General features: G+C 31.6%; 2 protein-coding genes across 6 annotated transcripts in view; both read right to left on the bottom strand.

Moving 5' to 3' along the window:
• Positions 1-758: 758 nt before the first annotated feature.
• LOC144852354 (uncharacterized) lies at positions 759-1468 on the bottom strand. The gene is made up of 2 exons (XM_078710138.1): positions 1295-1468; positions 759-1084 (listed from the first exon to the last, which is right to left on the bottom strand). Exons 1-2 carry the CDS (start codon positions 1434-1436, stop codon positions 759-761), a joined length of 468 nt encoding a protein of 155 aa, XP_078566264.1. The 5' UTR covers positions 1437-1468.
• Positions 1469-2522: 1054 nt separating this feature from the next.
• The window catches only part of LOC144851369 (homeobox protein Meis1-like), a 79689-nt gene continuing 54325 nt past the window's right edge, over positions 2523-27886 (bottom strand). For 4 of the 5 annotated variants that reach the window (XM_078708783.1, XM_078708784.1, XM_078708781.1 and 1 more), the window contains 4 exons: positions 21057-21133; positions 9636-9694; positions 7302-7406; positions 2523-5739 (listed from right to left, as the gene is read on the bottom strand). In XM_078708783.1, coding sequence (XP_078564909.1) covers positions 5495-5739; positions 7302-7406; positions 9636-9694; positions 21057-21133 — 486 coding nt within the window. In that variant the 3' untranslated portion in view covers positions 2523-5494. Of the gene's footprint in view, positions 5740-7268; positions 7407-9635; positions 9695-21056; positions 21134-27886 lie in introns of all 5 variants that reach the window. The other variant, XM_078708785.1, reaches the window with a different exon arrangement.

Genomic DNA, 27886 nt, shown 5'->3' with positions numbered 1-27886 from the left:
GAGTCGAATACTGGGTTCTGCGCATGTCAATTATGCTATAGTAACAAGTTTTATTGAAAAATAAGAAGGTCTAAAATTGGCCATTTTTTGAAAAAAATCCCTGTACTATAGCACAGGGACATTTTCGAAAAATTGCCATTTTTCGACCCTTTTATTTTTAGACATAAATAGTTACAATTATGCTATAGTAACCAGTTTTATTTATTTTTTGACCTAAATAGTTACTATAGCATAATAAACATGCGCAGAGTGTGAATATTGGGTTCTGCGCATGTAAATTATGCTATGGTAACCAGTTTTATCGAAAAATAAAAGATCGAAAATTTTTCATTTTTGGAAAAAAAACCTGTACTATAATAGTACAGGGAAATTTCGAAAAATGGCCAAAATATCAACTTTTTAAAAAGTAACATGCGCAGACCACACTATGTGCGTCTGCGCATGCCGTTTTGAGATTACATGCGCAATTTTCTGAAAATGTTACAATAAATTAACTAAAATATGTATGCAATTTGTTTGCAATACCTGTCCTTTAGGTTTAGGCTTTTCACAAACAAACAAACCCACAAACAAAATTACAAACATACTGGCTACAGATGCGAAAACATAATTAATAGACCTAAATTGTGTATGGTTTTCACAAACAAATGAACATTCCCTTTTGACTTTTCCACATCAATCACTATCAATGAAGCACGTTGATCCATTGAAAAATGCAAATCTAACATTGAACAAAAGTGTGTGTAATTGTCTACCGTTTAGTCTCTCGTGTTAGCACGTCCATACTTCCGACATCTTTTCTTCGTAGTCTTGTTGCTCGGCATCAGTGACTTATTGACGTTGGAACCATCAGCTGATGACTGCAGTCTATAATTGGGCAATAAGTCTTCGTATCTCTCAAGAAGAGGAACAAATTTATAACTTATTTTACGCGCGAATGTTTCTTCCTCTGACGACAGTGCTGCTGCCTCTTCGTCAGGTGACGGATAGTCCGGCAAACGACCGACCAGAATGTAGCTATTATTTGACGGTAATAATTTCTCAGCGCTTTCGTATTGAAATTTTCCCAGTTCCTTTATAACACCTAAGAACCAAATTTGAAATAAAATTCTTAATTTCGTATAAGTATATCCTATACCGTATCAGAACGATTACTGTTTAGAAAAATAAATATATAATAATAAATTGGAAATGTAGGCCTATACTAGGTGACAACTATAAACTAGAGATCAACAGTAAAAACACCAGATTCGGGCAATCAAAACAAACCATGCATTTTAAAATGCAAGCATACCCGTCTCATCTGCTAAGTCGATGTCAAAGTTCGAATTTCCATATCCACATCTGATTCGAATGTTTCGGAGTAAGTTGATGACTGTACAGGACGGGTTAAACAACAAAGATTGGTTGAAACCATATCGAACAGTTATAAACATGACTGCAAAAGAACTGCGCCTTTTTGTGGAGTCCACAACACTTTGATACCTACTGGAGGAGTACCGTCAACTACAGAAATACAAACCGTCTCTTCTACTATTCCTTTGACTACTGTTTACACTGATAATAGAGTCTCTATCTAAGAGCAGGCGCAGGTGTTACTTTCTCGATTCTATTTGAATTAAGATGCAAAGTGGAAATGAGATTTCTTTCCGCAGCGTTGTGTGAAAAGAAATGATGATAATAAATGTACGAAATTATATAACAAGTAGTACAGCCTTCGGCGAATAAAGGTAGGTTGTTGTCTTGGGGATGAAGTCCTATTATTAAGAAGCTCACGCATTCATTAAAATAATGGGCTGCCTGATGCCTGGTGTAGATTCTATTGTTACGATTATAAAGAGATAATTTACATTTCAATCAAGTGCAATCTCCACCCCACTGTGACACTTCAATTGTTAAAAAGTCAAATTATTCGAACAATCACGATAGGGAAAGAAGGAAGGTGCTTTAATATGTGTCGCAAAAACAATCAACAGCGACAACAACGACTTGGTGAAATTACTTTTGTTGCGTCCAACATTACTAGGTCGCAACCAATGGATAAAAGTGAGAGAACAAATGCAGTGATTATTGTTCCGGAAAACTCTTTAAAGAAGTAGTGTGCAATCCAATAACTTTATTTTAGTGTATGGGTTGGCTGCGGTTTTTCCATGAATCTCCACAATTTATTTTTGTAATTTTAGTGTCTGGTGATTGGCTACTTGTTAGGTCATCTACGTCACAGCCAATAAGCGGGCCTAATCGAACTGAAACCGCGGTTCCTGTGCTGGCGTCAGAACGACGCATGCGTAGTTAAGGAAGAAGGTTGTCTATTTTGTAACATTGTGGGCGGCCCGCGCGCTGGCGGCAAGATACATTAAACGTTTGATCTTTTTTCATTTTTATCCATGGCATTTGACTGCTTACAAAAGCCAGAATCATCATAGGATGGGTCATCCCTCATCATTTATTAGGAGACAGTACTCACTGAAGAAGCACACCTTGATTTATGCTGTACATTTCAATAAATAAATAAAAATATATTGTAAATTTCTCTCACAGTTTTGTTTTATTCAAGCAATCTGCTTTGTTTACCAAATGAGAAAAACAAATTTCTCGACCTATTTATAGATCATGGTGTTTTTTAAACGAAAAAAAAATACAATCATGTAATAAAAGAATGTAAAAGATATTAAACAGGAATGTGAATTGAAAAGAATATATACCTGTACAAAATGACGTTAACACAATACTATACGCATGTATATGCATATATTTACTATAAAAGTGTAACAGATTTCACACAAATACGGTTTATCCAATTCACATTCCAGTTGGTTTTCCATTTTTATATTAAAATAAGTTTTGTTATAAATATTTATTACTAACTACACTCCCCACTAAACTTGTTTACATATACAAACCATTATGGAGCGTTCTCATGACAATGAGCAAGAAAAAATTAAATAAAAGAACAAAAACCGCAGTATCTAACTATAGAAACGGTCGCCGTAAAAACAAAATAAACGGTGAGCTTTTATGAATTCGATTTTTAATTTGAACAATAATGACATACCTTGGATAAAGACAAAATGTGTGAAACATTCCGACATTTAACCTTTAACCATTTCATTTTGCTTGAAACTTTTTTTTGTTTTAACTTACATACTGTCAGCGTGGTTGGGCACTGACACACAAGGCGTTAAACTGTAGTAGTCTGACTGTATCTACAAGTGAACACACAATTCGGCTTTTTACAACGGAGACAAATCTGAATATTTATGAGCTGTCAAACTATTTAATACAACAATATTTAGTTTGACATGAATATTAATGAGCGCCAATCATGAATTTATTAATAAATTATGATTTTTTTTAAAGACAATGCATTATACAGAATATAGAAATTCATTAACCAGCATTGGTACAGTTTTTACATATAACAGCAAAATGTTTTTACCTTAGCTAATTTAATGAATATTTCATACGATAAAAAAAAAGTTACCAAATATGAATATTCATGACTCATAATTAGCATAAAATTAATATTCATGTATCAAAATCACGATTATGAATATTCATGAGCCATAATTAACATAAACTGTATTCATTACAACTATTTCTGTTTAAATGGATATCTAAATATTCATGAGGTATCGTTTTCTTGTCAAATTTATGAATACAAACAATAATTTAGTTAAATTACTAAAATTTGATCAAATGACATTAAAAAAAAACATGTTTATAATTTGTTATTTAAAAATGACAGAGCACTTAACGTCTAACAACTATCACATATAAACATACTTACAACACACAGGTTTGCTGTTTGTGTTTTTACTCTTGCAGAGAATTTTTTACGAATGGTCGAAGACAAGAACGTACAGAGAAAGACGACTTTACGTAGTTAATGTGACCACGCACTAACAAATACCTATACATATATTCTCCCTTCAGTCTATTTACACTAAAACATACATTATTTAAAACACCCATTTTCTCAGTAACCACCAGAAGTGAACAGATTTACAAGAGCAATTGAATCCAAATCTTCCTTCATTTCAACAAAGTTGTTATGAAATGATAAAACTGGAAAAAGAAACTGGATATGACAAAATATTGTAAATGTCGGGTTGAAACTTTTTCTGTTAGACTAAATAGCTGTGAATGTATGTTTATCACTATACCTCAGCTAATAGACCTAGTCTGCTTTTAAAAAATAATTTATTAAAATTTAAACAGCATCGGTGAATAAAATTTATTCAGTGCGAGTGCAATTGTAAATTTCACTCTTATAAACTTGGTCATTACCTATTCCCCATCGTCGGTGTGATAATAATATTTGGGATGATACATTACTGTCATTTTCCCCGCATATCTCATAATTCTGAACACATTATAAAGATGCTCGCTGATATTCTTTATAATGAAAATGAACAAAAATGAGATCAAAAATCAATGTGAACGCCATCTATCACTTGAAGCCGTGGATAAATGCAAATACAATTGACATGTTTAGCACCTTCAAATCAACCCAATTTAGATTTTGTAATACTAAGAATAATAAATAGTTGAAATTTATATTCATTTTTTTTAAATAGAGAAAGGTTTAAAACAATCAAGGTTAAAATTGATTATTAAATATTAACATTTTTAAGAATAAAATAACAAGATTATTGATAAAATAGCATTTCATTAAATAAAATCAGCATTTATATTTTTTTACAATACATTATGATGTAAGGTATCTGTACTAAAACTATTATTTTATTATATTTATTGTTGAATTAGCTGATTTTGTAAAAATAATCCATTCATAATATCATTGTTATGTAATTAATGATCCCTTTAATCGCTTTGAATAAATTGATATAATCAGATGCTTAACGTATGGAGGAAAAACATATTTTTTCCTCCATGCTAACTCAAATACTCAAAACATACACATATAAAAATTCATCACTATGTCAGCATATTGTATAATATTAAAAATATAAATAAATAAAATGTCCATGTGACAAATTAGTTAACATACCTTGTTTACACAACAAGTAAACAAGAATATTTCAGATATTCACAAGTTTAAATGGATGGAATAAAACAAGCTAGTTTACTTTTCTAATTCATAAATAGATTCATCATCTAAAGGCCAAGAAAAATAAAACTTTTATTTTTAAAAACAGAATAATTTAAAATATGATATTATAAGAGCTGTCTTAATCTTACATGTGTCCTCTATTTTTGAAGAGCTTAGTTTGTAAACCCACCCAACTAAATACATTTTAATAATGTTTTTTTAATGGCCTATACCCTGAAAAGCATGTGAAAGATTGATAGAGTTTGAAACAGATAAAGTTGAAATCTAAAGAGAATTTATACATTATATTCTATCTAAAAGGTTTTTAATAATAATGACTTGTGAATGATTTTGCAAGTGAGAACTAAATACAAGTTTCCAATCTGAAAGGACGGTAAACGAATTATAGGGACGGTCATCGGTTTATTTCAACAACGGTCAGTTTGAGTGCAGGTCCATATGAGAGTCGACATCATTGGGGTTCATCAGAGCTGGTGGGCTGTGATTGGATGACAAACCGTGACTGGTTGGCATGTGCGCCATCATCATAGCATGATGGGCGTGGTTCGGTAGAAGCATCGCCTGCGAATGGACTGTTGGATGGTACTGGGAGATTTGGGGATGGGCGTATGTAGAACCGCTCATGTTCATACTTGCCATGGATGAGGTCATGATGTCACCACCTGGAGTAAACAAATACAAACAATCAAACATGAATATCTTTTCAAAAAATATACCATTCAAATATTAATACTTGTTCCCTCCTAAATCCTAAATAATTACTTAAAATCAATTTCTCATAATTTAGAAATATGAGCATAAAATGTATTTTAAGTGGAGAGAGGCACTATATGTCAACAAATAATTCTTGGTCCTTTCTCCATAACGGTTGTCACATAATGCTTTGTATTTCTTTTCTTTTTCTATTGTATGAATATGTTTCATATGGACAGTTTTTCTGTAATAAAGTTAAATTGAATTGAATTGAAAAATTAAAAAAGGACACATAATAAAATAATAAAATATATAGAAAGCATTAATAATTACCATAAATAATTATCAATATATATTGTTAACATTATAGTACAGTACATACTGTATATACAGCTATTGCTTCATAGCAGATTGCTGTACATTTCAGCTATGTAAATCCTGCAGATTTAAATTTGATAAATTAAAAGTGAAACCATTACACTACTTTTAGTACTACATGTTAATTTTTGTGCAAATCTATGCGACTATTAACTCTAAACACAGCCTTCGGACAAAACAGATGATGTAAACATCGACGATAAGAATCACCTACACTTATAAACAACGACTAAGGTTCATTATGCATTAGTACATACAGCTAGATATTCTAAAAAGCTCTGTCTACACTATCAAACTAGTGTGATGTGCCCAAATATGGTAGTGATTTGCTCAAATATGATAGTGATATGACATCACCTTGTCCATATATGGGCACATCACATTTTTTGTCACATAAAGATTGATAGTGTAGACACAGCTTAAAACTACTACTAAAAGTTCTAGTGCATACATACATGGGGGTCAGGGGTCAGGGAGAGAGGGTTGGGGGGTGATAGTGTCCCATCATACATGTTGGAAATACTGATGTAAGTGAACTAAGAAAGTTGTATATTTTATTGTTATAAATTGTTAATTTGTTACTAGTTTGTATATGATACGGACATCATAAAAAACAAATGTATCTTTCATTTGCAAATAAATGGGGTTTTTTTTCAAAATAAATTTATTTTTGTAATAACTTTCTATAGTACACTTCCTTGCATTAAAATTACATTTACTTGAGAATAAAATTTGTGGTAGATGATATGTTTTGTGGAAAGCAGCCCGTGCATTAATGTGTACATAGAAACATTTATATTATGCTGACTGTAATTTATTGGAATCTTTTCACCATTGAATCTCAAAAGTAATATTGATAATGTAGTAATATTCATACGAATAAAGTACAATAATTTGAGTAACTAAGAGTGGCAGGATCCAAAAAAGTAAAGCTTGTGAGAGGCAGCCAAATAACATGTTCAAGATTGGTAGTCTCTCAGTCCCTTGTGTTGAGGATGTCCCTTATGATTTTTGTCCCTCCCATGATGTTTGTCCCCACAATGATATTTGCCCCTTATGATGATGTTTGTCACTTGGTGGAGTCCCGTCCAAACAAATAGTGTAAAAAATTAACAGCAACCTGCTTAGTACAGGTGAGGATGCCATTCATTACCCGGTGGGCGCAAATGCATCGAGGGTTGCTGACCGTCCATCATGAAGCTGCCAATGGGTTGGTTATCTGAACCGTAGCCTGGTCCGCCACCAAGCCCGCCAGGCACTGCAAGACAAAAGACGATTGAGACATTACAATAAAGATTAAGAGGCATTTAGTTATACATGCTGGGTAGAAATTGATTGATTAATAATCATAAATTAAATCATAAATAAATTAAAAATAAACCTTCATTTATTTCATTCTTACCTTACAAATTTATTTTTTAAACTCTGTCTACACTATCAAACTAGTTTGACAAAAAAATATGATGTGCCCAATTATGGTGGTGATATCCCCAAATATGATCATCATGTCCATATATGGGCACATCACATTTTTTTGTCACATAAAGTTTGATAGTGTAGACAGAGCTTTAAACTTGCACATCCAAGTAAGAAGTACACAATAAGATGAGAACAAACTCATGTTTACCATTATGCAGTTTAGGTAATGATTCTGATACTAGAACAGAGCTAGGATCGAACCAATAACCCTGACAAACCAATGCAATTAGTGGTAGTAATTGCCATTCAAATTGACAAGCAAACCAAACAATCATTTATTAATGTTCTCAAGAAATAATTATTTAAAAAAAACACAAACCTTATTCTTCAGTAAGCAAGAATCACTTACATGAATACAGTAGAAAGAAAAAGTTGAAACAGTTTCAAGTCCAGAAGAAGTAAATCAACGTCACCCTCAGTAGTGGTGACATGCAACGGCAAGGGGTACAACAAAAACCAAGGGCCCTGGAGAAGGGTTGTTATGCTCTGTACACTATCAAACTGTATGTGACAAAAAAATGTGGCCATATATGGACATGATGATGTAATATCACTACCATATTTGGGCACATCACACTTTTTTTGTCAAACTAGTTTGAAAATGTAGAAAGAGCTTTAGAAAGCGCATGCATACATTCACTACATGCCATCTGCGATCACCTTATGCTCTGCGATCATTTTATGCTCATTTGAGATGCTTTAATTTGTTAATAAATAATAAATGCACTAGAAAGGAACAGATTGATTTTTTTTAGGACGGACAGTGCCACCATTGATATCAATATTGTTCTTCATAATATATTTTTCATAAACATTTCTCATATTCACATAATCTATATATAGCATTATAGCGTTTTTATATTAAATTTAAAAATTGTGCAAGGTTATCGAAAAATTTTAGTTCCAAAAAATAAACAGCATTAAATTTGTGTAATTAATTTTGAACTTTATCTAATGTTAGAGAAATATAAACAACCTTTCCAATTATAGTAATGTGAACATTGTATACTTGTATAGAATTTTAATTTTCTATGACACAAGCAACAGATCACATTAACATAAATGCTAATGTATTTGATTTATGTTGATATATTATGAATTCAAAAGCCGAGAAGACATCTGCGGGGAATAACGATCAAGTCGTGGTCCAAGGACGCGGTGACGAAAGAAGGAAGGAGATGAGGAGACTAGGACAATCAAGATATTAAACTGAACCGTCATCACTCTCGGGAATATCAAGCGAGTATCTTAGATCGCGAACATTTGACGCACAATTGGGGATTACAACGGAACATAACGAAGCTATAAGAAGCAAACGATTATGACATGACGGCCTGTTACTAGGTTGCAGAGTGGAAAGACTACATGAAACTTTGTCAAACATGATTAAGACATCGTAGGCTAGAGATTCAGCCGAACGCTACATACACGTCTTTTTTTACATGAATGATTTCTCCTGACACCGGTTTACGATAGCCGATATGAAAAGGGTTTTCCCAAGTGGGGTGATGTATTAGAGTCTGTATGGCGGGATTAAATAAATGGGGGATCCAATGTAGAGACGGGAGACTCGGAGGGGGGGATGTAAGGATTGTCGAGGGACTAGGTCGCCATTCAAAATTATCTAGTGTCAATATTAATCGAGGGTTTTAAAGCAATCACTAAATGCGGAGAGACACATCTAGGGGACGGATTCATTTAGGACCCGCGGTACGCTGGTATACCAAATTCTGGATAAAATCGAAACTTAAAACTTGTAATCACGATTGAAGGGTATACGAAGAAAACATGCAAAAGTTTCTTACAACTTTCTTGTAAGGAAATGTTTTGTACAGTAGATGTCCAAATCATTCATGCTAAACCATTAAGTGGGTAGTAAAGGGGGGTAAGGTTTTGTGAATTGCGCATTGGGAGTGGGGCACAGACATACCAGGGGAGGGTCCTGGTGACAGACAGGATGATGATTTACGTCTTCTGGACTTGAAAACAGTTACAACAGGCGATTTACCTGCTCTGTTTGATTGGTCAATCATTGGTTGAACAATCCGACGTCGTGCGTTGATAAACCTAAAGAAAATAAATTTAAAATCTAGATTATAATTTAGGCTTGAAAAAATGTTATTACAAATTGTTATTTTATTACCAAAAAGCAGGTCGTTAACACTTTGACCCCTCTACAAATAGTGTATTCCAATTTTTATCAGTAAGTTAAGGGGTAATTTCCTCGACCGCCATCATTAATTTCAGTAAATTGTGTACGTGAACAGACTTCTGTTTTTATCATTTGTGATAATTTAATAGGAAATAACAGAAATAAAATGCGTTAAAAACGTAATTACTTGGGTTGATATTGTTTAGTAGAATCCAATAGGTTTTGACAAGAACATATTTTTATTACAGATTAAAACTTGTAATGTTGGTTTTAAATTAAAAAAAAACTATTTCATGATTTTCGGAAATAAATTGTCTATTTAGAAGCTTTCACGGTTAAATTCAAAATGAAAACTGGTTTTTCTTTTCGTTTTTAACAACACAAAAATTTATGAAAGAAATATTTTACAAAACAAAAGCTAATACTATAATCATCAACAATTTAGTATTAATTATTATTAATATTGTAGATAATCTACAATTTAAGTAATACAATAATATTAAAATTTCTACGTTCTACTGTATTATTATTGGTTGTATATTTTTTTAATGTTCACAAATGCATAATTATGTTAAATATCGTAAAAATAATGATCACTTTTAAAACCTTGGCATATAAAACAGGCATGAAAACAAATAAAGAATGTTTATTGGATATTATTATGACCATTAGTAACCTTTGTCCTTCTGCTAATCCAATCAAATTGGCATCTGCAAAGTCTGAGCATGAGCAGACGATTTTACAATTAATTCTTTTTAGTCTGCTATGACTGAGCATGAGCAGATGGTTTTCTATTTCCAACTAATCAAATCATTTTATTTGAGCATGTGTAGCAGATTTAACAGTTAGTCTGCTATTACTGAGCATGTGCAGAAAGTTTTTTATATCATTTTCAGCTGCATGGCCAATGGCTAGTGGTCTTTGAATTGAAATCTATTTGTATTAATTAGATCAAGAAAGGCAATTTACATCCAAGGCCTTTGGCTATCCAGTTGGCTGGCTGTAAATTGATACTTTGCTTTGTTGCCAATCTCTAGGGCTTTAATCCTAAAATTTTACTGTGTGAAGGAATCCATTAAAATATGTTAACTATTCCATAATAATGCTTCTTCCATTAGGACGACGCCATGTTCTTTGATTATTTTTCTACCACCAGTGATATCTAATAACAGAATTTAAGTCTAGTTACTTAAATCGTTGATGATGATATTTTTAGACAGTAATGATAACAAAAAACGTTAACTACACATCTGCGGCGATGTAGGATCAAGTGAGTGGTGTAGATCACCAGGGGCATTTCAGTATAACAAACAGTAATTTAGCCCTGATGGTGCAAATTATCCGCACATGTTACTGTGTGGTGTAGCTTTATAGCTGTCTTTTTAGTGCGATACTGCTAACGTACTTTTGTAATGAGATCCGTGTTAGATCTGGTGGGTGGTTAGACCCCTGTTTTGAAGTAGTATACTAGCAGGCATTTATCCACTATGATTAATGATTTGGCATGCGTCTTAGGCGCCACACATCCCAAAGTATGCTAATGACTTCGGCAGCCCCCTGAGTTTCACCAGCTGTGGAATCTGCTATTAACCCTGTTCTCGTTCATTTTGGAGTTCTTCTTCTTATTATGTACTTGGATTATTAAGTCCCTCCCATTCAATTACGCAACAGAGGGAATTAAACAAAAGCATAGATTCTTCCAAAAAATGTAATCTAATAAAAAGAATAGTGCAAACAACAATTTAAGTATTGTTTATATTTTGATTTTCTTTTATTTTATTCAAGGTATATTTATTCATTCAATGAAATCATTTTACAGATATAAAATCTTTAACATTAATGTACATTATATATTAATCAAACATTAAAAAACACATAACATCTAGAAAAAACATTAGAATATAAGCATAAAAAAGACAACTAGGAAAGTTTAAGTATAATTAGCCTGATAATAAATACATATATTTAATTTAAACCAACTAAATTTATTTTGGTGCCTATATCTATGGATAAATAAAAACGAAAACAGCCCTGTGCTAATTTTATAGAATTATATTATTAGTTAGAAAATGGTGGTTTAAATTGTAAATATTTTCAAAATTATTAAAAACCTCACAAACATAGGGGGGTCCTAGTATTTGTAACCTAATTGAAACAAAGTGACTGATATAGGGCTTCAATCGAATTAAGCAATTTAGGGACGGAAATGCGTTAAGTAGGGTAATCCACGATAGCTTTGAAATCACTCAGAGGTCAGACGAGTCATCAATGAAAAAGATGAAACATCAGTTGAAAACTTTGCAATCGCTCTTCTTAATAGAACCATCACTGTCAACCTACTAATTAAGTATCAATTGATCTTTAATTAATCAAGTTATAACAGGTAAATGTCAAAAAAGAAATACAATTTTAATATTTTTCAGTTTCTTGAAGCGTCTAGTTAAAAATATAGTGATTTTTTTGATTTTAAAATAAATTAATACTGAACCAAAACTGTTGAAATAAGTAGTGTTTGCGATTAATAAATAAAAAGCGAGTCTAAATAAAAAGCGAGTTTAAATATAAAACGTTTGAAATGAATATTATTCAAAAATTAAACATTTAAATTTTGATGATGCAAATTAAAGATATTCTGATTCTTTGGGGAACAATACATGTTTTTTAAAGTAAATTCTAAATTGTTATGGTAATATAAAATACCCCCATCAGAGATTAGGCTACTCTCCTGTTTTGAAATATTAATTACACTGCATTTGAAGAACTTTTCAATGTCTGCTACAAATTTTGTCCAAACCGATCTATAATTTCCTGCGGATTTAGATTTTAATGATGCCTATAAAATTAAAGATCTTTATTTGTGGTTCAGTGTTCTATGTTCATCAGCACTCCTTTAGTAATATGTACGCTTCCTTAATTTGGTTTCCTTTTCAATAACATTTTAATCATTTCACTTTTCGTTAAAACATCATAAAGAAGTTTAACCAACAAATTCATTCATATTTATGTGCATCTTGGCACAAAAAATATATTATAGTAGAACTTTCTTAGGACGGACACACCATTAAGGGGACAAATAAGGGAAAATATTTTAATATTTGGTCAACTCTTATTTAAGGCACATTATTTGGGTCTCAATAGGTGTTCTTCTACTGTATTTTAGAATAAGTCGAGGAATCTTAAGCTACACTATATCAAGCTAGTTTGAAAAAAAAATGTTGATGTACCCAAATATGCCAGTGATATGCCCAAATATGCCAGTGATATGCCCAAATATGGTAGTGATATGACATCATCATGTCCATATTTGGACACATCATATTTGTTGTCACATAAAGTTTGATAGTGTAAACAGACCTTAGGTCGATATGGCACAGTAACATTGTGTGAATTCCCTTCTTTCATAGGCGGGCCATGCATGCCTTTTTTTTACACTATATAAACTTCAATTTGAGTGTATAATAATAATATTTCATTTTAAATATACTCTTATAACTTTTATAATCAAAAACTGTATGGGTTATCCTCTCTAAAGATGGTTATTCAAACAAATATTGGTATTAAACTAAAATTTATAACCAACTGTTTAATAAATATAAAAATATATGAATTGAATAAATAATTAATCTTTTATGTTTACTCATAATATTCTTTTATTCATGTTATCAATTTAGATATAATTTACTACTATAAATACAATTTAATTTCTACACTATTTATTAATAAAAATATTAATAAAAATTAAATAAATATGAATGAATGACTTCCCAAAGAAAATTACTAACATTAAATGTACTCCATGTCACAGTAAAAACTGTACACATTAGGGAAGGGGGCTAGGCCCCTGTTAGTTGTACCTCAGGGAGTTTCAACATAATTATCATCCTTTCCTATACATTATCTCTGGCTAAAGCTTAATAGACTCCGTCGGCCTTGGCCTATTTCAAACTACAGGATGGAAGTGAATAAAAACCAAATAAAACCAATTCCAATAAAAAAAAATTAAGCGTTTACAAATATATTTAATCATACATTAAAACAAAATTGATCATGTTTTTAAAAAAGTGAATACAATTGTTTTAACAATGATAAAGTATAGTAAAATAAATGTACATTTAAGTTTATATAAACATAACAAGGCCATAGCATTAGCAAGAGGTTAAAAACAGAAGAGGCAAAGATGCTTTAAATATAATTATTTATATAAGACGAGCTGTGCTGGGGGATTGGAAATCTGCAAATTTCAGACAAGGCTGTTTGAATAAGTTCTCAACATTAAGTAGTAGAGTTGTATGTTTTGACAAAACTTTAGTAACTTGTAAGTTCAAAGTCAAGCAAGAGTAGGCAGGTGTTAATGGGAATGTCAACAGGTGTCACACCTAGCTGGAGTCCCTGAGAACTTGCTCAAGGAAAGGTTCTAAGTTGAGCTACAGTTGTACAAACATACTCAGGTAAAAAAGAATTACAAAGCCAAGCACGAATATAAATACATTTCACATAACCACAAACAAACAAAAGATATCAACTCTAAAAAAATAACAGTATAAATGAACACCATGTGGAAGGTTTTGAGTTAAATGTAGCAAAAGAGTTCGTAATAAGGCCATATTATTAAAATTTAAAATGCTAATAACTGTTATTTATTAAACCATTTGGATTTAATACGATTTTTTAAAATGTAATCAGTGAATCAAAATTAAAAAGCAGAAAATCTATATATACTTATAATTATATATCACAACATTATTTCCAATACGACTTGATTTAAAAAATTCCTATACATTGTTGCTTACAGTTTTAATTCATTATATTTTGACATCGATAGCCTCCCATAGGAAATTTCACAACAACCAATGTCTCTAAATAGACAGCGCCCTCATATTTGTGCATGACCATGATCTAATATGCATAGTTTAATACTAAGTTACCATAGTAACAAAAGCAGTTGCTCAGGAAGTCCATAAGGTAATAAGATTGAAGCATAATATAAGGGCATTTAATGCAAACATTTACTACACCTGAAAAAAAGATAAGACTCAACAAAACACTTCCTGTTCATGATAATTATGCTAATTATTATGTTAATTATATTCATATTTCTAACAATCTGTCCTTATATAAATCCAAAGGCAAATTACTGAAAAAATGACAATGCTGTGCTGTCCTTATATATATAGGAATAAACATTTACAAGTTGTTTCCTTTTGTTGATCTATAAACTGAATTAATAACAAAAACAGTGCATTCTCCACATCCCAACTTTAATTTGTTTGCTAGCAACCTATGCTATTGCTACCTCTCTAATTTCTTTATTCAATATAATTCCTTAACTCTTTCTGAGCCCATTATCTCGGACATGGCATTGTCTTTAATTTTCAAACCCATTCACAATCATATATTACATTCGTAATTACACAAAACATTGACCGGCAGACAAATAAAAATCCTTTTTGTCCGGTCAATCCTAACTCTAGGCTACATTATTTTAATTCCACTGCCGATAAAACTAAAAATATCATTATTCTTAGAATGAAACATCCATTATTTTGTCCAATGACCATCAGATTTATCAATCAAAACATTTAATGTATCCTTGAGCGAACTCGTTTAAAATTCCCTGAACTACTTTCTTTTTTTAGTGTCATCCCTCGATAGTTTTTCTTCAAAATCTTATTTACCATGTAAAGTTACGACAGGATATTGCCAGCTATACAGCGTGAAAGAGATAGGCGACAGCAGGAAAAGCTTTTGCTACTACCCACTGTTTAGCGCGCTCTAGACGATCATTTCATGGGGCAGTATCATGAATAGAGACATCAATTTTAAATCTGAGTCACTCAGATTGTCAAACACAAAATAATACGACTGCCTTGGTATAATTTAACATATCTGATTGGAGAAGAATGGAGCTGAGCCAACTTCCTTACGATTGGTTCGTCTTGGCAGAAGACCAGAGGTCACAGAAGCAAACTTAACGCTCGTTTGTACATAGTATTATAAATGCTTTTAATTATTAGACTTTATCTACACTATAATATTTATAGCTCCATGGTAGAAGTAGTACTAAATAAATTATTATCAATAAGTTAGTAAAGAAATTATAATACTACAGTTATACTAAGCAACACTGTCCAAATTTCAAATCTTTTCCTAAAGTAAAACCACCTCATTAACAAAATTCCAACATTTTTACCCAAACCACACAAATATAATTGCTAAGTTGTCATACCTGGTAGTACAGTATTTCCTTTAAGTTTAGGCTAATTTTCAACACACTAGGGAGTCTGAAAAGTGGTAATCACAGACCTGAATGCACATTCTTTATTTTGTTTTTCTTTTCTTTTTAAGATGGTACAAAAGATGGTACAGACAATAGACTTGTATGTAAAAAGCTCTAAGTTCGAGGGCTCTATATTATCTGTGTCCTCAGAAGCATAATTATTGATGAAACAAAACATTAATAAATGTTAATAGTTATCTGATTGCAGGATTTTGGTCTGGGTATGTTTTCTGGATACCAAAATTATTATACACGATAAAACAATTTGTTTTTAAATATAAGGAAACTTAAAATTAATACTGTAGTTTTATTTTTGTCTATTTAAGATAAATTTTGTTTATATATTCCTTAATTAAAAATTGCAGCATTCAATTTATTTTTCTAGACAATTTTTGATTGACCAGAAGGTTATTAGAGGACCTTTCTGTGGTCACTTGATAGTTGGCCAAAATTCCATAAGCCAATCAATCATGTATTAGCCTCATCTAAACAGACCAGTTGACATTCACAATAATTTGCATAATTGTATGAAAGTTTAAGTTCATATGATCTGAGCATGCTCAGACCATCATCCAGACCACCTTGAAGCAATTGTTAAAACCACATTTCCCAGAAGCCTCTGCTCACATTAACTTACTAAATTGAATCACAAATACAGAGGAACCCCAATTAAGGTAAGGGGACAACTTTAAAAAGTGACCTCCTAATAGGGGGGGGGGGGGGCATTAGGAGACATCTTTAGAAAGTGACCTCCTAATAGGGGTGGGAATTACAAGGGGACACTTTAAAGGGGCTGGTTGGCCTTAGTGTTGAAACATACATGCCATTTTCGCTCATTTGTTTCAATGGAAAGTGTCTCTGCAATTTACAGAAAATGTTTTCAATTCATTTATTTTTTACAATTCTTCAAAATGTTATGAATGACAGACTGTTCCAAGAGTTAAAACTCTGACAAAGGTGGAAGGTGAAGGGAAGTGATACCTGATCATGTACCCCTCACAAAGGATTCGGTGACACCAATCTGTATACTCTGCTCACCTTTCGGAGACCCTCAATGAGCTGTAGATTATCCAGATTACTTGTGTTGAGTCTGTTTACATAAATGAGTGAACCAGCTATGACCTTTGTGGAAGAATGATGAAGACTGGACAAGGAGCAGATACAAGGGTAATCCATCACTGTCTTACCAAAACAATGTGACCCATATTGCAGTTATGCACAGCAGATGGAGACACATTTTAATTCAGTGCTGGATCTACAATCTTGAAGAAGAATGGAAATTGCACCACTTTTAATCATAGTAATTATGTGATGTCCACCAATTTTCATTCTTTTCTTTTGTTTATTTATTTAGAGTTTTAATCCAGCTGGATCTAGCAGAAGAATGGAAAGAGTTGTCTATAACATTGCACCACATTTAATCATAGCCGATTATTTTTGGTCTTTTCTTTTGTATTATTTTTGTGTGCGTTTTGTAAATCCAAAATTCCTTTTTGTTTTTTTACAAAGACGAATATAGTTTCTTCTACACCTGAGTTATATAGTTAACCGCAAGTAGGGTTGTGGGCTTGATCATTAGGGTAAGCAGTGTTTACAAAGGCGCAAATCAATCAGAACGATTTGCAAATGGGAGGTGAACACCCCAAGGAAAACCTCTCACACAACAACGAAAATAATTATAAAGACAACTTTTTATACATCTGACTGAAATCTCAGAAATTGAAGATATTTAAAAGACAACTTTTTATACATCTGAATCTGAATTTGAAATCGAAGATATTTAAACCGTTCATTGTTTTCTTCCTATTGTTCAGAAATCAAAATATTCACCCATCTTTGTTTGCAAATTACACATGAACGAATGGGGCATGTGATTAGAGAAAATGAATGATGTACTCAGGATCAGTAGCCTTGAACTTGCTGCAGACTTGATATGCAGATGATGCACAAATTCTCTTCAATCATTTCACTATTATCACAATTGCTTTATCAATATTTCTCATCTTCTCAACTTGATAAATTATTCATTTTCAATTGTTTTTTCATTTGTGAAGATCCTAAATCGAAACTGATCTACAACTGAATATCGTAGTGAATGCTGATGGATGTTGAATGCGCTTAAATTTAAACACGTTTAAAAACAAAATATTACAAAGAGCGCCAAACAACGCCTCAGCCCGACCCCTTTTCTTGGGATTTTACTTTCAATGTACACCTAAATCGGTATATCTTTATACTTTGTCCAGACTCTTTTTATGATTGATAATGGTTAATAAACGAACAAAATATATATCGAAATAAACCATCCCACTTTATACTCCTACACAAGATATTAATTAATCACCTAACAATAATTAGTTTAATTTACTTGTTAATCCTAGTACAAAAATAGGGAGTCTAATGACAACTAACCAGATGGGAGCAAAGCCAATTTGATCAGAGCACAGAGCACTTTGCATTCCTCAAACTAGGAGTTGTTGATTGACATAGGTCTTTACATTAGTATGTACAGGCTTGGTACCAGGGAGCAGTCATCAATCGACGGGTTCACAGCTCAAGCCTAGCTTGCTAATGACGCTAATGATTCACAGACTGTAACAGTATCGCAATCCTCACTATTCCTGGTGACTCCTGGGAAGGAAGTTTGCCCGAGTTCAAATGCATCTTTTAGTATTCTTCTTTTAATTTCCCAATTAAGGCCAACTAATTAATCCCTCATACTGCATCCGCAACTCAAGGGCTTGTCATATTTTCTACTACAGTTACATACAAAATGAACATTAATAAATGTATTTCAAATAGCCATAAATTAATATATAATATGGCAAATAACACATTTATGTATGTATCATAATTTAAATACATGATGACCTAACATACTGACCCACTTTACAATTAATTTTCTGTTTTAATTTATCTCCTTATCAATTAACAGTCCGGCCGCCCCCTTACATGTCCAAAACATGAAGTAGATAGCAGTTTAAGGCAATTGCAGAAGTATTTTTCTTGCTATTTGAAGGTGCCTTATAAAATAGATCTTTTACTTTATGATAATAAACTAATGGTCATAGTACAATCATAATTATCAAAATATATAAAAATAACAAAATTAAATACAGATTATGAATAATGCTGTAATAAATTTGATATACCGCCAATTTTCATAATTTTAATACTTTATTAGCGACTTCCGTCAGTTCATTCAGACACAAACTGAAGGTCTTATAAACTGTCAATCGCTTATTACTGCTATATATCGTTATGTAAACTTATTTGGTTTTTAAATATGGTAGAATCCCTATTAAGGAGACATCTTATATACAACAAAATCAACGTGTCCACTTAATTAAGATTGTCTGGAGTTCAGTTCCCACCCAAGAAACCTCCAAGCAGTACCCATCCTAGATTTCTCTAGCTACATCCCTGACCCACAAGTACTGTATAGACTCCTCCTATCCTCCATTTTCTTCCCATGCCCTCCTTTCCCCTCTCCTCCTCACCCCTTCTTTTTTCCTTCTCTCCTCTCCCTCAAAATAAAATAGATCAATCACAGAAATTTATTTTATACTATTTAGTATTTTTCATTACAAAAAGCATGCCATTTACAAAGTACAAATAAATAATTCTTCGTCATCATTTCATTCTCTCTTGGCTCTAAATCGTTCTAACCCACCTAATTGCAACTTGGTTTCTAGGCCTAGATGATGAATTGGCAATCTAACATTCAAGCGCACTAATTAGGACTTTGTATCAGTTCGTTGGAATTCCTGGTAGAGAGTGCAGTTAATTAGTCAAGTATAAACAAGAACAAGGCATTAGGCTAAAGTGCTTATTTGTTGTTGAGATTTTGTTTCCGATCTGTTGGATTTGCTTTAGATCAAAACGAAAAATTAATTTTTGTTGAACTGCCAATTACGATGATGATTATAGAAATTGGTGAAATACATGATGTTCATACTGATAACAATCATTATTATTAATATTATTATGATAATATAAATGAAGATGTTTATGGTAATAAAGGGACAAGATAGTGATTGCTGATAATAAATAAGTTTATCAATATTTGTTTGAATTAATAATAAAACTAAAATGTTGATTAAAATAATTGTCATGCTATCTACAATCTTAATTGTCAATTTAAACACTTTAAGCTCTGTCTACACTATCAAACTAGTTTGACAAAAAAGTGTGATGTGCCCAAATATGGTAGTGATGTGCCCAAATATGGTAGTGATGTGTCCAAATATGGTAGTGATGTGTCCAAATATGGAGTGATATACCCAAGTAAGGTAGTGATCATCATTCCCATATAGGCATATCACATTTTTTTGTCACATAAAGTCTGATAGTGTAGACATAGCTTTACTCTTTTTTTCTCAAACTTTCTTCAAAGTTCCAATAAAAAGTCAAAAAGTTTCTAATTCTGTATTTTTATAAGGAAATGACTAAATTGTTAGAAGAGGAGCAAGAGAGAGTGCTATTGGTACCTGGACTTAGCATTCATTACTGGTAAAGGAAGTGATGATGATGATATTAAATTAAGCGTGCAATAAAGCCAAGGATCCAATGACTGACTGACCTAGTAACGACAAATTGCTAACTTTCCATATTGCAAAGTTAAAGATTCACGTGAAAGTAGTGCATCAACCAACACAGTAGGCTCCATTCTGTGGCTTATGGTACTCATTATAGGTTTGAAGACACTATTGGAAAATATTGGTCTAGGGTAACTCTGAAGGGTCGATGGTATCTCTGAAGGGTCGAGGGTGTCTCTTAAGGGTCAAGGATAACTCTAAAAAGTCTAGGGTGACTCTGAGGGGTCTAGGGTGACTCTGAGGAAGGCTCTGAGGGGTCAAGAGTCACTGAGTGGTTGAGGGTGACTCTTATGGGTCGAGGGTGACTCTTATGGGTCGAGGGTGACTCTGAGTGGTCTAGGGTGACTTTGAGGGGTTTGAGGGTGAATCGGAAGGGTCGAGTTTGACATTTGTACTACTCACCAATTGTTAACTTGTAGTATTGTTAGTCCAGTGTCTTGCGCTAGCTGCTTCTTTTGCTCTTCTGAAGGGTACGGATGCTATCAAGAAAAAAAGGAAAAAGTTATTAACAAATTGTAGAAATGTAATGTAACAATCAACTACATAAACTTAATTCTTAAATGATATAACAAAATGAGTGAGAAAATGCCAACATTATCATTTTGTAACATATATAATATAGTAAAATAATTTCATTCTCAGTATAAGAAAAAAATAATATTGTAATAAAAATTGATGATGATCAATATGATGATTTTATATACAGTTATCAATCATAATTATAAAATAAACAACTACTATTATGTTGTAATTACATCACCACTATGCATTTTCAAAACACACCCATTTTTAATATGATAATAATGTCAGTAAGTTTAATAAAATAAACTTCATCATCAATTATAGTTCACGTAATTTATGTTTTAATAGTACACTATGATTTATCCACCTGCCCTCATGCATTAACATGACGACAGTGTTATAAGGTTCGTCTACGTACATCCGCCGTTTATTTTGTGAAATGTATTTAAATAAAAAGATAAAAAGACAAGCTATATATTGAATAGTTTCCTTCTTTAACAGGTGTCAGAGAGCCATGGTATTCATCAGCGAAAAATGATTACAGTAAAATGTGGTGAATATGTCATACGCTTACAATGTACAGACGCGGGATTACGTTTCTCGGTAGGAAAACGAGGAAATTAACGTGGATATTACAGAAAATAATCCCCCACTCTACTAACACGTTTGGATAACATCAAGCAAACGTCAATATTTATTGCATAATTATAGTTCTTTTGTTACATTTGATAGAGGAAGGTGGGAGGGATGTTACATAAGGCACAGGCCTTTGATAGTGTTTTACATACAAATACATGAAAGATGTATTGTCCCCCTAAAAAATGTTTACATTTTTTTTGTTGAATATGCCATTTTAATGTCACATAATAGTTATCCACTTTGACCTGAAAAAACTGTAAATTACAGTAAAATAGGGTCAATAGCCAATGGATTTTTGGTTGAATTTATTATGTTATTTTGTTTTTTATTTTTTTTATATTAAAACTATAAAATAATCTATTCAAAATCTGATTTAATTAATCTTCATTTTTTATGTTTTTGGGGGACAATACATCTTTAAGAAATGGTTCTGTAATGTACAAACACTTCTTCAATATGTTAAAATTATCCTAATTCTACAATCACATATTGTACAGTTTTTACAACTTTATAGATGATTTTCATGCTATCAAATCAAATTCATATTATTTAATTTTAAATGTCATTATTTTTACACGTTGTCTTTAAATTCTTATAAGTAAAATAAAATACTCTATCTACTAAGACAATGCTCTCAAAATTCATATCATCAAATCACGCTTTTATATTCGTCAAGGATAAAACAATCAATACAAGCCAGATTTTATTAAATTTACTTAATAATAACGCACAACCCTTCTTCATTCATTTCATCCTTACAAAATATATTTCAAAAACCCCCTAAGCTTCCTTTTACATTTTTTTTAACAAAATGCACAATTCCGTTGTAGCTATTACAAATTTCCATTTTAATAAATATTCTTTTTAAGATGAAAGCGATTTAATAACTAGAATGCTACTCCAAATGTGCTCGCAGAAATTACTTTTCACAAGATGTAATGACTTCTGAGGTGGTTTTTTAAAAGATTGTTTTCTTGATTATTGGACATTAGAGTTTAATGAGCCTGAACTAATTGTAATAGTACTTATTTTAAGCTTTCAGATATTCATTTTAAATTGAAAATTGTACAGTACTGCAAAATACATTAATAAGAAGAGTACTAAAGGTATTGTACATAAAATATTGCTTAACTTTCTCAGCGAAATGAGGCTGATGAGAATGAAGGTAGTTTGAGGCTGTCCTGTTTTCTGTTTGTCTGTCTTGAATTAAACAACTAACTCTATAATTATGTTTAATATAAAACTTTTCTTTTCTAAGTAATATAGTTTAAAAAAAATGTATAATCTAAAATTTCAATACAAACAGACTTTTATAATATTTGGAAGAGGTTAAAAGACAATAAAAACAGTAAGGTGGTAGTCTTCTTTCCTGTTTGTCTGTCTGTCTAAAATTAAACAACCAACTATAGGCCTATGTTTAATATAAAAAAATAATTTTCTAAATATTTATAGTTTAAAAATTTCAAACTTTTTATATATTTGGAAGAGATTATAAGATAATAAAAACATTAATTAAATGAATATAAGTTGACAAGGGTAAAACAAAAAAAGAATGCCAAATAAATAAAATTGTTATTCAGCAACTATGAACTGATAAACTTGATTTTGTTGATCTAAAGTTGCCCAATAGTAATAAATTATCTTGGATTGCATTAGTAAAATGGTTGAGCAATGTTTGTTGTAAACAAATTATTCAGCAGGCTTTTGTAACATTATCCACAGAGTTGACATCCCTCGCAGGCCTAGGCTCTGACCTGCGACGACAGTTCAGCAAAGCGAACTGTATTCTGGTGAACCTAGAATTATATTTGCCCTGAAAAACTTTTAATCAAAATTACTTGTGTCAGATGTTTTTACCTCTGTTTCTCGATTTGAACTTGGCAATTAACAATTACGAAATTAGAAAGTTCGTAACTACTATGTTTAAGTTTCTATTTGATGGAGTAATTGATGAATGAAAGAGTTCATCAGAATGTATATTTCAGAACTTTTCCATCTGTGTTGAGAATCTTTTCAAAGATAGTTTGTAAAATGTTGAATACAGTTACTGGATTAAAGAAAGAATGAACTACAATAACCCGATACAAAATACGATAGAGATCAGTACGGGAAACCAGCAAATAATTACATCAAGTTAACAGACGAACAACTAGGGGAATAAATGCCATGACCGTTTCATGCAATCAAACTCAATCGATGTTGTAACTTACAAATGTTTTGAAGATTTGTTAACTACTTTAACTATACTACTCTCTAACATGGCTACTTTAGATTTTGGCAAAAGTAGTTAGTTAACGTAAAAAAGAAGATTTGCAAGAAGAGTAAAACAAGAGAAACAACCAGACATTCTAAGCTTTTGGAAACACATGGTGTACCGTTGTAACTTACAAATGTTTTGAGAATTTGTCAACTACTTTAACTAGCTACTCTACTGTTAACATGGTTACTTTAAATTTTGGCAGAAGTAGTTTTAAGTAAAAGCAGGTTTGCAAGAAGAATGTTAGCACAAGAGAAACATGAAGAGATTTCCAGCTTTTGGAAACAAATGGTATACCGCAAACCTCACATTACTAGGTTTATTAGTATGGTAGTTAACATTTAAGAGATATGTTAACTATACTGTGTTTAACCTGTTTTTTATCATGACTAATAGTACACATTACTAAAAAGCTATGATTAACTTATCGTATCATTTTACTTAAACTTTCTTTTTTTTGCAAACTTTTAACAAGTTGTTTTGATATAGCCTTAACAAATTACTATAGTTTTTTTTATAAACTTCTTAAATCGGTTAATAATCTATCAACGTTATATAAAAAAGTCAATGCTTGATTTCCTTTTAATTTGCAATTAAAATCTCTCAAAACATTACATGCGACGAGAAAACTGTTGTAAGACAACCAACACTTCATAAAACTGTCAATAACCTTCATGTCTTCAACAGAATGACAGTTTTAAAAAGTTGCGCGTGATGTTTCTAAAATTTGCAACGTTGATAGTAATAAATGCTAATTCCTAAGCCACTAAGCCTATCAGGACAGCGGATATGTAAAGTCAATGTAAAAGGTAACAAATGCCCTGTTACATGCAGAATAACTAATTTGTTCAGTTTTAAAGAATTGAAATTGATCAAAAACAAAGTAGGCATAATTACTTTAAAGATGGGGAGATTTCTTCATATTTATAAATATCATAACTGCCTGATATTTTGTGTTTCTATGTTATTGATAATATTTGAGTTAAATTAAATAATAAAAATATTTCTTTTTTTAATTCATCCTAGAGATGCCTAGATTTTAACATTATCAGGGGTTTTTTTTTCTGTAAAAGTTATACTATTGACTCAAGCAGATTTTATTAAAAAAAAATTATTTTTTTACTTATCATATAACTGAAAACTTTTTAGCAAATATGAGCAAGTCTAGACTAGAACCAAAGAACCTGGGAATCTATGGGAGGCACTGCTACTATAGACTCGCATACATATGAACAATCTCACAAGTTTCATAGGATATAGAGAAAGACATCGATTTTCCTGCATGGGATTTACGGCAATTGAAAATGTCTCCTACAAGAGTCCTACCACACTCTGCTCGCATCCAGTGTGGCGACACGTTTCACATGGTGTTATAGAAATACAACAGGCCACAACATTTCATTTTAATACTACGATTACTTCAAGAAAGCCTGGGAACATTTAATTCAATATAACATAACTTAATTTGACATCATTAGTATAGACTAACAGGAAAAATTGTTTAAAACATTTTATAAGATAAGGATATATTCTTAACTAAATATAATTTATATGGAGTAATTTATATGGAAATAAATCAATTATAAATAAATATTATACGGTATTCATAAAATATATAAATATTACATCCATTATATAAAAATATAATATTTATAAAAACTTAAGTTAATATTATAGCATTAACAGCTAATGGAAATCTAACACTGTACACTTTATCCATGTATTTATTACTGTACTTTAAATTGCAAATTTAAACATTAAATTTCGTAGTTGAGCTAATAAAAACAGAATCAAAAACGTTACTACATTTAATACTCTATTTGAAATTGCAAATATAATCATGAAGTTTTGCAGTTGAAGATGAGCTGAAGATAATTCAATACTCGTGTTTGTATGCATTACATTGAATAGGTACAACTGTAAATTTATACATTAATTTCCGTATTTAAACATACAAACTGACAAGCAAAGCCTCTATCCTTGAACCCCTTACTTAAGTCTACAGAAGTAACATCCATTAAGGCTTATCGTAAGATGGGTATATGAATAAGATGCGTCGCTAACAAATATTGACAACATCAAATCTGAGTATCCATTAGATGACGAGACTGGGGAAATGGTAACCGGAGAATCATGAAGGTTAAAAAAAGGGTAACGTCATAGTAAGAGGGATTTATTGAAATGCTCCAGGGGTAACGTGAAGCGTAATGAATGTTACGGGTAAAATCTATTATCGTTAAGTCTCGTTTAGAGCATTAAATTTTATTTGAGAAAGCATGTGATGCTCGTATATGGATACTATAATTGTTATAGTTTGTTATAAATTGTAAGAGTTTTCGTTATGGTGAACGTCAGGCGGAATTTATTGAAAATGCTTTGGGGTAAGGTAATGTTTTCAGGGTGAAATCTATTACCGTATTAAACTTTATTTAAACTGTTAAATTTTATTTCAAAAACATGTGATGAATACATAAAGGGGATTTACTAAATAATTTGGGGTAAAGTATAATTGTTAAACTTTATTTCAACTGTTAAGTTTTATTTTATAACATGTGATGCTATGATACAGTATACACTATCATTTTGTTAAAATTAAAGATTGTAAGGGAATTTTTACTTTGACCATGACTTAAGGGGTAACATATGAAATAAAAAGTTTAAATAAATTTCATTTGACCCTTATGGAGATATTAAAATAAGACATAAACCATTGGAAAAATCAGTTCTATATTAGCATAAGTTTTTAATGTTTTACAAAATTTTTTATAGATTGTAGAAGAAAAAAATTATAGACAGAAAAAAAAACCATAGACAGACAGACAGGCAGACAGACAAAAAAAAACCCAACCTAAAGAATGTGGCACTCCTAAACCAAACATTTCTCATGAATTACACGATTAGAAACTGGGGCCCCAGACATTGCTAAGATGTCTTTAATGCCACCAGGGTCCCAAGCGGTATTTAATGCCACAATAAACCAATGAATCATTGACAGTAGAAGTACTGTAAATTATCTTTAAGTAACAAGTACAGGAGACTATCATGCTTTATAAATACATTGATGAACTTTTAGCGTTTACAGTACGCTACATAAAATGTGATACATACATAAAAGCAGCCGATTGAAGTTAATGGGCAACATTAACGAAAATACGAAGATGTAGTTGTTCAGAGAAACCAAATGATTAAAGTTTCTTTACACATAAATTTCACGTCAGAAAATGTTTTCGTAAAAAGATTCTAATAAAAGTGACAAATGCGGAAAGATTGAAATGCTAAACAAACTTGATACAGCCGATATTGCAACGGGAGAGTGCGTGATTCGTCTCGGATTTAAATACGTGTGTGGCTTTTTTACAAATTACTCTAAAATGAATAATGTTCAGGAGAAAGAAGTTACGGTGCATTTAGCTGATTATTTGAATAATCATGTCACTGAAAAATGATGCATATAAATTTAAAACTCTTGTTCACGTCAAGATTAATAAAAAACAAGAAACTACAAAAAAATTTAATAAACCCGTCAATTTTCCTATTTTGCAAGCCATCACAAAAATTAATTTTATAAATACATATTATAGGATTCGAACCCCGGACTTTCAATTTCTGTATGTAAACCCTACCAACCAAACCACTATCCTGTTGACTGGACTTTCTCACTTTCTGAGAGGTGGTGGTCTTTACACATTAAACAACAAGGCTACTGTTGTACAGTAAATAAACTATTTTTTTGTTAATACTGACTAGAATATAGACAGATGGTAAGTAATAATTGTATAATATGGTAGGACACTCAATGATAATTATGTGTACA

This window comes from Antedon bifida, chromosome 9 (genome assembly GCF_963402885.1).
Source record: "Antedon bifida chromosome 9, ecAntBifi1.1, whole genome shotgun sequence".
Taxonomy (NCBI): Eukaryota; Metazoa; Echinodermata; class Crinoidea; order Comatulida; family Antedonidae; genus Antedon; species Antedon bifida.
Note: the sequence above shows the minus strand (reverse complement) of the source record. Positions and strands in the feature narration are given on the sequence as shown.

What these genes read in the sequence shown, in the direction of transcription:
- LOC144852354 (XM_078710138.1), bottom strand. Translation starts at nt 1,436, where the DNA reads ATGTTTATAACTGTTCGATATGGTTTCAACCAATCTTTGTTGTTTAAC. An exon ending in CGACTTAGCAGATGAGACGG is followed by an intron (nt 1,085 to 1,294) that starts GTATGCTTGCAT and finishes TTTGGTTCTTAG; the next exon opens with GTGTTATAAAGGAACTGGGA.